Source organism: Gopherus flavomarginatus, chromosome 1 (genome assembly GCF_025201925.1).
Source record: "Gopherus flavomarginatus isolate rGopFla2 chromosome 1, rGopFla2.mat.asm, whole genome shotgun sequence".
Classification (NCBI taxonomy): Eukaryota; Metazoa; Chordata; order Testudines; family Testudinidae; genus Gopherus; species Gopherus flavomarginatus.
Window position 1 is genome coordinate 173,206,157 of NC_066617.1, and position 12,225 is coordinate 173,218,381.

Here is a 12,225-nt window from a genome sequence, read left to right on the forward strand (position 1 = left end):
TTTAACAACTAAAAGTGCTGGTGCAGACTGGAGGTGGCATGCACAGTGTAGACAACCTAAGTGATACAACAGTGCAGCTGCATCGGTACAATTGCACCGCTGCAGCGCTGTATGTGTAGACAAGCCCTCCGTGTAAGCGCGAAAGCCTGTCTCACCAACAGAAGCTGATCCAAGAAAAGATATCACCTCACTCACCTTTCTTCGTTAAGAGAGGCATGTGTTTTAAGGAGTAAAGCACTATACATTTAAAATTGTTTCTTAATCTTAACTGAAGATACTTACTAGAGAGTTTAATTTGCATGGATACAATATGGTTCTTCTATAGTATATATTAAATGTGCAATATTATAAGAATGTGTCAAAACTCACATGAGCATTCTCAAGTATCAGAGGGGTAGCCGTGTTAGTCTGGATCTGTAAAAGCAGCAAAGAATCCTGTGGCGCCATATAGACTAACAGACTTTTTGGAGCACGAGCTTTCGTGGGTGAATACCCACTTCATTGGATGCATGTAGTGGAACTTTCCAGGGGCAGGTATATATATGCAAGCAAGAAGCAAGCTAGAGATAACGAGGTTAGTTCAATCAGGGAGGATGAGGCCCTGTTCTAGCAGTTGAGATGTGAAAACCAAGGGAGGAGAAACTGGTTTTGTAGTTAGCAAGCCATTCACAGTCTTTGTTTAATCCTGAGCTGATGGTGTCAAATTTGCAGATGAACTGAAGCTCAAGCAGTTTCTCTTTGAAGTCTGATCCATTGTCTACAGCCAAGCACTGAGGTAGAACCGCATCTGCTCTAACCCCTCAGACAGAAACCAACACCTACAAAATCTCCACCAAGCATTCTCAAAACTACAATACCCGCATGAGAAAATAAGGAAATAGATCAACAGAGCCAGACATGTACCCAGAAGCCTCCTACTGCAAGACAAACCCAAGAAAGAAACCAACAGGACTCCACTGGCCATCACATGCAGTCCCCAGCTAAAACCCCTCCAACGCATCATCAGGGATCTACAACCCATCCTGGACAATGATCCCATACTTTCACAGGCCTTGGTTGGCAGGCCAGTCCTCGCTCACAGACAACCTGCCAACCTGAAGCATATTCTCACCAGTAACTGCACACTGCACCATAGTAACTCTAATTCAGGATCCAATCCATGCAACAAACCTTGATGCCAACTCTGCCCACATATCTACACCAGTGACACCATCACAGGACCTAACCAGATCAGCCACACAGATCACCAGTTCATTCACCTGCACATCCACCAATGTAATATATGCCATCATATGCCAGCAATGCCCCTCTGCTATGTAGATCGGCCAAACTGGACAGTTGCTACGGAAAAGGATAAATGGACACACATCAGGTATTAGGAATGGCAATACACAAAAACCTATAGGAGAACACTTCAACCTCCCTGGCCACACCATAGCAGATCTTAAGGTGGCCATCCTGCAGCAAAAAAACTTCAGGACCGGACTTCAAAGAGAAACTGCTGAGCTCCCTGATTGAACTAACTTCGTTATCTCTAGCTTGCTTCTTGCTTGCATATATATACCTGCCCCCGGAAATTTCCACTACATGCATCCGACGAAGTGGGTATTCACCCACGAAAGCTCATGCTTCAAAACGTCTGTTAGTCTATAAGGTGCCACAGGATTCTTTGCTGCTTTTACATGACCATTCTCATCCTCAAAATGCTTCACAATCATCAGTAAATTAATTTTCAAGGCATTTCCACGAGCTTTAATAATGTTCATATGGAGCAAATCCTTCCTTAAAATTAGTTACTTCCCTGAGGTCTTCCAACAATAATTCAAATATTAACATTTGTTCCAACAATAATTCAAATACAGAGCCATAATGTGTCATCAGGTTTTAAGCACAACTTTCTAAGGAAGTTACTGAGAAGTTCTGCTAAAACACTGGGGTCTGGAAACGACATACAGTTAAAAACAGAGTCCAAATACTTCACAAGTTAAAGCATGCTTGCACCCTCATGCAGAGTGTTTATACACAGTTGAATGGGAACTGCCTCTTTTGTACATTCATATTTGGCTGTACAATTTTGTATGGACCTCTGCCTTCTGATTATGATAATGCTGGCCCTAAACATGAGTCTTAAACCATTTTGCATTAAGTTCTAACTAATGGAGAAGAAACATTTGAAATTGTTCCTCACAATGATTTACAAATGACTGGGTTTTCATGAGAATAACTACTCTTTTGCCCTTATCCCTTTCCTTTTGTTTACTGATGACTTCCTTTGTGGGTTGTTATTACTTTTATTCTTGGGATTGCTAGCTCCAAGGGGCACACAGCTTGCCTTTCGATCTGCTTTTAAAACAACAGGCACATTATAGGATAAGTTACTTCTGTTTCTGGCTCCTGTGGAAACCCCACTGCTGTAGTGTTAAAGGAGCACAAAAACTTCTGCAAACCCTTGGTTCAAGTTCTTTTCATGAAATGACTGAAAAAAATTTCAGTTCTTAGTAATCCAAACCATTTCATCCATCTCTACTTACGATGATTTAAGTAATAACACAAGACCTAATCACTATGAATAAAGCCTGCAGATCAGCATATACTCAGACAAAATAAGAACAAAGTAACCATTGCAGGACCTTAAATTCTGAGGTCCTAACTGTTCAGTGAAGTCAATAAGAATGCTATAGTATGTCTTGTAAAAGCAGCGGTTTCCACTGGTGACTTTGGCCGATATTTCTATTCCCCCCTTGCACACACCAAAAAAAATGGTTGTGCAGTGTGCTGTTTTCTGCCACCCTTCTCCCCAGAGGTGGTTGCATTTTAAGGGTGCAGTATATATTGTGTTTGCTACTTTGAGGTTAAAGGATACTGTGCGAACATGCTGTTCATAGACAAACTGTTACATGTAGAGCAAAATCAAGGTGCTTCCATATCAGTGTGTTATATTGGTTAACATATTTATCCTTTTTTTCTTTAGGAACCTGCCTATGATTTTGAACTGGGTAAAGACACAGAAGCCAGGCATTATGGGCATAAACATAATTACATCAGACTTTGTGGAGCTGGTTGACTTTGCTGCCACGGTTATTGCATTAAACGACCTCCTTTTAGAAGGGCACCAAGCTCTGACTAAATCCTGACTGTTCTGTCTCTCACTCTAAGATCAGCGCTCATCGACTGAGACGAAGATTTGGAGCCTTTCATCCATGTCAACAGCTTTCAATGTAAATCTCAATTTAGGTGTTTTTGGTTTTGTTTTTTAACAAACAAAAACCTAGTTTCTGAGAAAAACGTGCTGAAAATCATTCACATCAGGATCTATTGCTGCATGGATCTGACCTGAACACTAAGCAGTGTCTGAGTGCTGCTGACTCTGTTATGCACACATCTGCTGCAGTACAGCAAGCTGTTGTCTGCCTGCCAATAGGAGGCCGACACTACAACAGATGTAACCAATTGGCAGCAGTGTTTCCCCAGGCAACTAGACTCCCTGTGGGTGTGCATCCTGTGTGTTATTGAACCCCATTGTCAGTCTAAGAATTGGTGTTGATCCCCAGGAGCAGTTCTACCAAACTAGCCAAAAGGGATCCTCCATCTGGCTACATAAGTCAGAGCTGTGCTGGTCTCTGCTAGCAGTTGCTATTGTATCTCTTATGTCGTACTGGAAGCTACTTCTGACTTTCTTTAAAAAAAAACAGCATCCCCATTGTTCAGAGGGAAGCTTTTATACTGTGTTCAGTGGTTTAAATAGAGATGGGCCCGAGGTGTGGAGGTTGGATCTAAACTTATAACTCTCAGGAGCTTTTGACTTCAAGGTTTTGTTTTCGGTCTCTCTCTTATTTTAAGGGACTTCCATTAAAGCAGGATGCAGATGCACTTTACTTAAGTTGGGGGATGGTGGAAATCAGTTGAGTTTTCTTGAAAGATTGTGGGGGGTGGGGGGAAGCTCTGCACAAAAGGCTGCTATGTGAACATGTTAGAAACACAGCAGGCTTTGTTCATTGTATGTAGCTTTGAGACACAATGTAGCAAACTATAGAGCGAAGTTTAGTGAAAACTTTGGTGGTTTCATTGGGGTGGACCTTACCCCCTACCCCAATTTCGATTCACTTGGTTTTTCATTCCCTAGACTTCATTTGAAAAAAAAACTGTGAAAATTATTACTTTTTGGTTTGGCATCTGGTCATTTTTTACATCATTTTGTGCCCCAAAACTTGAACCTATCCAGGTTTGCTCAAAACCCACCCTAAAGTCACTGTGAGGTTTGTAGCTTACTTGAGATTTTGAGTCCCTGACCTGAGTTTCAGGTTTACTCTCTGGGAGGCAAATTGGGATGCAGGGAGTGGAGGGGTGGGAATAACTGGTAGAATTCTCCCAAGCTGCACCCTCTTCTGATCGCAGAATAAGATGCTGCTCACAGATTGTGCCGATCCTCATTACATGATCATACACGTTTTTTAATTGTTTGTTTTGATCGGCAGCAAAATGTTGACAATTTATATTTTAAAATTATGTTTCAGTATTGACACTCCATTAACGAATTAGGGGAAGTGAACAGATTTGAGAGGAGATGTCTCAAGCTCTCTGTTGAGTCAGGCAGACACCACTGGATAAATTTGCACTCAGTTCATAATGTAAAGGTTATCTTCTGACATTTAAAAATGAAGGATTAGATTCTAGAGCAACAGGGAAATGTGTTGGATCACTGGCTCAATCTGTTAGTAATGAAAACTTTGCACAATTCAACTGAACATTGAGGGGTCTGTTAGCACAGTTCATATTGAGACTAACTACTTTCCATTGGCAGTAGACTAGAAACCCTAAGGTTTGGGCATTAAGTAGAGATGGACAGAGCTTTCATTATGGCCACAGTAGTACTATACTTATTCACAAAAACTTGCTTCTTTCAAGACAAATCCAGATAAATAAAACAGCTGGAGGGTTGGGTGATTGCGTGATAATACATCACAAAGTTTGTATCTTCACACTGTTGCACTCACAGGGCATGTTAATCTGCAGCAGTAGTTCTCAACAGGAGTACATGTACCCCTGGGGGTATGCAGAGGTCTTCCAGGGGGTACATGAACTCATTTAGATATTTGTCTAGTTTTACAACTGGCTACATAAAGAGCACTAGCAATGTCAGTACAAACTAAAATTTCATACAGAAAATGACTTGTTCATGCTGCTTTGTATACTATACACTGAAATGTAAATACAATATTTATATTCCAATCGATTTATTTTATAATTATATGGTGAAAATGAGAAAGCAAGCAATTCTTCAGTAATAGTGTGCTGTGACACTTTTGTATTTTTTATGTCTGATTTTGTAAGCAAGTCGTTTTTAAGTGAGGTGTAACTTAGGGATACACAAGACAAATCAGACTCCTGAAAGGAGTACAGTCATCTGGAAAGGTTGAGAGCCACTGATCTACAGTTCAAAACATTGTGTAATTATGCAACATCATAGCATGCAGAGATTACTCTTTTGCAGCATGGATGTCCAGAATAAATTCAGCACTTTGATTATCCCATGAAGCTGATGCACTATTAGTCTTTCAGAGAGTTGTGCTTTCCCCCCAAAATAACAGTGCAATTGGGGGCTCATCTGCTGTTCAATCACCTTTCTACAAACTGCTGCTAGTGAACTAATTATCAGTGGGTTTAAGAATAACTGTTAAGGCTTCAGTTTATTTTGTTTATAAGAAAAGTGATTGTTTTTACAAACAATTTTTAAAAAAATATATCAACCTGACCATCCCCTCAACCTCTGGATCCCTCACCCAGTCTGTTAGTAGCTGCAGCTTTTTCCGTGATGTTTCTCTTTTGATGATGGCTCTATACATAATACCCAAAACCAGACAGAGATCACCTGCTTTTGTTCTAAACTCAGAACTCTGCTAGGGTTCATTTAAAGGTTTGCAAACCTTCCACATGTGAACCTTGGCCAAGTTCTTAACAAACTTTAATATGATTTATCTGTTTGTGTTGCCTGGTTTTAATTAGTGCTGTTCAAAATGTTTTTCCAGCTAAACCTTTTTTATGAAAAACCGAAAGATTGACTTTTCGTGTCTTCCCCCGCCACCCACCATCACCATGACTTTTTCCTCATTTTCTAGTGGACAAAAGTGAGAGAAAATGGTGTAATTTTTTTTTAACAAAATCCACAAATTAAAGTTTTATTTAGCTAAAACAATTGCACAAATAGTTCAAACAAAAGAAATATTTTGTTTCCTTTTAATGTTTTGCAGAAAATATGTCTTTTGACCAGCTCTACTTTTAATGCCAAGCCATATGCAACATGATCGCTTCAATTGCGTTTCACTTAGAGATTTGAATTTTGCAGCTGGCCCAAATTCTCTAGTAGATTAAGTCAAAACCCCACAATCAGAGCAATCACTGAGGTATATACTTTGTGGCTTAGGCCCACTTCTAGATATAGAGAGTGTCTGAGCACAGAAGTCAAAGCAAAACTCACGCAGTGTGAATGCAAAAAATATTTGCATGATCACTAAATGACTGAATTACATGCAGGCAGGGTTTAAATTCCCAGTGTACTTCCCAGAGGCTCTTCTCCCTTTCAGCCCCCACTGTCCTCCCCACATGCTATATTAAAACTCCATAGGGTCTGAAAGTACTTACCAGAGCTCCGGTCTGGACAGCTCTGGCTGAATTTAAGCCCTGCATACAGCTACAAGTATAGCCTTGTATTTGTATTAGTTCTTAAACTGCTAATCTGTTGTACTGTATGTACCTACCTCAAAAAAGAATTACCAGGCTTAGATAGGTAATATTTTTATAGAGTATTCAGAGTAATGTATCTGTGTTATTAGCCATCCTGTTGTATTTATTTAAATAGAAAAGTGGATGGAGAGAACCAAAGGGTCTGTTTTGGGTTTTTTTCTTTATGTATTCACGAAACTTTTGGATTTATCTGCTATTGGCTGCTCTGTGTTGACATACAAGGTAAGAAGCACTACTGAGAGTGCAGGTATAAGGATGGTGGCATGGCAAAAAGAAATTTTAAATGGAAAATTACTTCAGTCCATGGTGATGGAAATGTCACTAAATCTGGCTGATGTTTGGCCCTGTGTGGAGGGATTGGGTGGTCTCAGCACAGTTCCCAGGGGACAGGTATCCACATGGTAAACCCACTATCACGGCTGACAGTAAATCCTTGGATGAACATTGAGATTGCCTCCTTGGAAGTGGGTTGAGGCATGCTAGTGGGGCAATGTAGGGGAAGCCTGCACTCCCATTGACTGTGTTGTGTGTGTGTGTTAGTGGATATATAGCTGTCATGTACAGGGCTGCATCTTTTCTAATCCTGCATCTTTACAAAGCACTAAAATTCACTTGTAAAAAGGTAAAACATCAGCATGATCATAAGGGAACTGCTGTGAAAGCTGCCACCATGATGACAGTGCGAGTGTGGGTGCTCAGGGAGCAGCCAAGCACAGAAAAGAAGCTCCACAAGCATGTTTATGTGGTTAAGTCTTGCATTAACTACCTTATTGTTTCAATCACTTCATACCCTGAACTGGGTTGTGAATGTTCATTGCAAACAATGGAGAGGCAGTGGCACAAAGAGACTGAAGAGTGTTATGTGTTTCACTTATTCTTTTGTTCAGAATTATGTATAAAGAGTTGCATAGAATGTTACTAGCAGCTGTGTGGGGTATAATATTTCAATGAAATGCAGTTTTTAAAGAATAAGAGTCTGTGTAACAAAACCACCAAAAGCAATGTACTCGTACATAGATAGAGATACTATTATCACTGTCTTCATGAGGTGAGACTTATTAACTCAAAGTTTATTAACTTGTTTATGACATAGGTCACCTCTCTCCTGGCATTTCCTGACGGTGCAGACCACCTCCCTGTTAACATGCCTGAAGCACTGACAGCATTTATGTATAAGGAAAAGAAATATTATGAAATTATATATTTTAGGTTCTTCTTAAGGTGGGTTCACAGGTGGAAACAAGGAGAGTTAGCGCTATGGAATTAGCCAGCTCTTGCAGGCCCAACAGTGTTCCATGGCCCACAATTTGGAGACAACTGACCTAAATCATTTGTGGCTGTGTCACACATGGGGTTACTCATAAAGACAGATGGAATGTTAGTCACAGACAATAGGCACCTGAGATATCACAACTCAGGCACTTTATTAATGTGTACATATTAGAGATGGGCCTGAGTAGCAAAGCTAAAGGATGTTTTGGATCCAGGATTTTGGTTAGGCCCATAATAGAGACTGGATCTCTGTCTAGATCCAAGGTTGAATTTTCCTCCTATCTAGTGTTGTCATGGATTTATTTTCTATGCATATGTGTGTTACAGGTAGAGACAGCCTATACATGTTGTAAGAAACAGGAGAAAGCTTTTGGATCATTAGTGTGTAACTATAGGACATAAATACTTCGTTTGGTAATAGACTACAAATGAAAATTTTGATAGGAGAGTGTATTGTGCCTGTATTAGAATCAGACTTGTCATCTTGCTATACAGAATATATATCTATTTCTGTTTTATCTCAGGTATCAGAATATGTGTTTACTCCTTCCTGTCCTAACTCAGCTGAAGACTTTTACCAAGGGATCAGTCCCCAAGGCAAAAGTTAGGGCAATTTTGAGAGGAGTTTTTAGCAGGAACAGATGAACTGATTTGGACACAATAAGAAATAACCTAAAACTTTACCCAACATTTGAACTGAGTTAAAACTTGTTTGGTTGGGGATTTTTGAGAGGGGAAGAAAGAGAAGGAAATCCTCATTTCTGCCTTTTCTGGTTTGGGTGAGAAGTGAAATACTGTACCGTAATCTGGCAATCAAAACCTGACATCTGAGAAACTTTTATGCTTGTGAGATTCCCAGCCCTATTTTGATTAGACAACTAATGCTTACACCACCTACCCATTTCCCCTTATTTAAGCCCCCTTCTGTTGCATGGTAGTTATTTACAGAATTTGGCTGTTGACAAAGAGGGTTGTGTTAACTTCTGTCTCAAATTAGTCATCACTAGGGGGCATGTAAGAGCAATGAAAAATTTATTTCTCTTCAGAGACTCAGCCTTGCTTCTGTGATGTTCCATGAAGGATCAAGGAAGTGGGCAACTTTATTCACTGAGCAATTGGACCTGCTTGCAAATTCTGATTTACTGAAAGAAAGAAAGAAAAGGCAGCACATGATACATGCAATCAGACTGGTCAAACAGAAATGAAGGTTTCCTCCACAAATCTAGAGCATAGTATATAGAATTGTGTACTTTAATACCTTCCACTGTTGCCCTAGGACTATTAGCTCCCTATTTTATGCCCCTACCACACTGAGAAAGAAGAGATTGGGGAGAGAAGGGGCATATACATATTTAGATATGCACACATATTCCCATATTTTCACAGAAAATATAGATCCTAGGGACCTGACCAGCAACATAAACTTCAGAACAATCTAGTGAAATCGTGTACTGTATTTTATCCATTGTCATTGTGCTTCTCTTATTTATTGTCAGCTTTCTGATATATTTCTTTTCTGTCTGCATCTCACTGAAATTGAACTGCAACATTTTCTTTCTATAAAAACAATATATTATAGAACACTCAAGTATTATTTGTGTCTAACAGGGATACTTTTGGCAGAGCCTGGATTCTGCTTGGTGTAAAATGCATTTTCTAGTCATATTTTTTGATATATTTTGTTTATATCTTCCAAGAAAAAATAATGATTTCCTTCTTCTCATCTGTGAGTTTTATGCAATTTCTCTTTCCCTTCTTTATTGGCATTGTGGACCTTACCCATCTGCCTAATTCAATTGTGTGTGTTGAAAAACCATAAATGCCTCATTTTAACAGCAAATAAATTTTGGGCTGACATCTGTTTCTCTTTTTTTTTTTTTTTAATTTTACTCAAGAATTACAGTTGTTGGATTGGAGGTTTTACCTTGAAAATAAATACACAATTTTGGTAACTTCATCTTGTTAATAATCTTACTGTGTGGTCAGTGCAGTTTATTATTTTGACACACAAAAGATCCAGCTTTGAATCAATTTTCTGAGTTTTGGTTGCTTTGTTTGTTTGTTTGTTTTTTTTGCACGGAATGATATAAAGATTTTAGTTTCCTAGCTTCCTTTCATACAAAATATTAATGTAAGATAAGCAGAAACCAATCCAATGATTTCAGAGGCCTGTGTATTAGATCTGTATTACTGTATCTACCAGTAATTTGCTGGTCATTATTGAAAACCCAATACTTTCTGGCCTGGGGGTGGTGTGTGAGCGTTTACCTGCTCAATCTTCGGTTAATATGTGCTTACATTTATAATAACCATTTTCAATTAAACTTGGGTCTTAGAAAGAACTACATGCCAGTGCATGAACTCCAGATACCATTTGGAATTGAAGCAGGATCATTTTTCCCATTTGGCTTCTTGGTTGAAGATGCAGTAGCTTCAGCTTCTGGAGCACGGGTAAGAAAATACCATGTTCATACTCCAGTTGAAAACGAGATGCTGATGACTTTGAAACTTGGGCCCTGGTTGATCTGAAGGAGCCCCCTACTGATAGTCTTAGGGCTTGTCTACACTGGCAATTTACAGTGCTGCAATTTTCTTGCTCAGGGGTGTGAAAAAACACCCGCCTGAGCGCAGCAAGGTTCATCACTGTAAAGCACCAGAGTAAACAGTGTACCAGCATTGGGAGCCGTGCTGGTGGAAGTGGATTTTTTAGGGTGCTAGGAGAGCTCTCTCCTAGTACTCTGCCATAACTACACAAGTCACGTTGCCAGTGTAGACTATCCCTTAGTGGTCTAGATTCTGCTCACTCATTCTGAACTTGTGGGGAAGGGATTAAATGAGTGGGGAATAAATAAGTATTATTATCTAGAGCCTATTACCTTGCGGTAAGTGGTTACGGTCCAGGCTGGGTTAATAGTGTCCGAATAGATTGCTACAGAGGCCTGTCTGAAATGAGCTGGGGAGGGGAGAGGTGTTCTTAACCTAATTTTCACTGAATGAGTGCCCATGTCAGGTAAGATCACCATGTATAGCATTAGCCACTGCTAAGCAGAGAGGTCTGTCACTGAATAGCCCATGGCAACTTAATTATCCTTTTGTTCCTAAAGGTGTTCCTCCAGAATGGGTTTTTGAGGCACACTGGTGGGAAGAAAATGCCCTGCAGATGCCTCTACCTCTTCTGTGAATGGACAGTAGACATGGCTTTCTATGCCTGTCAGATTGACACTGTTCAGCAGCTCTAAATTCACACACGTCAGAAAAATATAGATAAACTTTACTAAGACTATAATGAACCTACAAAAAAGACGTTTGTTCTGCAACAAATTATATTTATCTTGAAGAAGACGGTTTTGCTGTTGCCATAAACCTGTGGTTGGCTGTTTAAACATGACCACATTCCTGAATTACACATGGCTGAAATACTTGCCACTTAAGATAGGCTGCAGTGCACAGGTCTTAGCTGAGGCGGGTAAACACTTCCATGTCGTCTGAAGGAAAGCCAACTTGAAACCTGGGGTGTGATTGCCAACTGTACTCATTCCACATGTAGCCTGGAGGTAAGAAAAATAATGGAAATCTCTGAAATTGAGTAACACTTACTGTTAGTAATTCTTCCACTTGCGGTCAGATGCCAGAGAGGTCAACCATTCACATGAGACTGGGCTTTTTGATTGAAACCTAACCGAGAGCTGAAAATGGGGTAATTGAGAGCAGACATCTTATGTTGCCGAGCTCTAAAGTGAAGGGCAGCACAAGGAAAAAAAAGTAAAGCAAATGGCTTTAATACCATGTGGGATTCAGTTACCTAATCTAGATCTGCATGTGCTTATCAATTATCTGAGTTTCATGAACATGCATTTCTGCTCCACACTATGTGTAACAAAGTGTGTCTGCATCAGATAGAGGTGAACTTGTATCTATATTCAGGAACAGTTGAGAAGAATGATCGGGATAGTCAAAAAGTTGCTGGCTCAGAGTCGTTCTAAAAGAAGGTTGATTTCAAATTTAATTATCTCATGCTCTGAAATTAAAGAGGTTTACTTTACACGTAAAGCTGCATGTTAGAGTTGTTAGAGCAGAGGACTGGGAGTCAGGGCTCCTGGCTTCTGTCCCCTGACCTGCAACTTGTTAGGTAACCTGAACAAGTCATTTCCCCTCTCTGTACTTCATTTTCTCCATCTGAAAGTGCAGATAACAGTACATACCTCCCAAAAG

At 39.9% G+C, this 12,225-nt stretch overlaps 2 protein-coding genes across 2 annotated transcripts in view; both read left to right on the forward strand.

Moving 5' to 3' along the window:
- PLCXD2 (phosphatidylinositol specific phospholipase C X domain containing 2) overlaps positions 1-3,928 on the forward strand; it is a 30,341-nt gene extending 26,413 nt beyond the window's left edge. Inside the window, exon 4 of the mRNA XM_050960999.1 lies at positions 2,972-3,928. Within this exon, the coding sequence (XP_050816956.1) occupies positions 2,972-3,134 (163 nt within the window). The 3' untranslated portion in view covers positions 3,135-3,928. The remainder of the gene's footprint in view (positions 1-2,971) is intronic.
- The window catches only part of LOC127054453 (uncharacterized), a 191,591-nt gene that overhangs the window by 162,986 nt on the left and 16,380 nt on the right, over positions 1-12,225 (forward strand). The window lies entirely within an intron of this gene.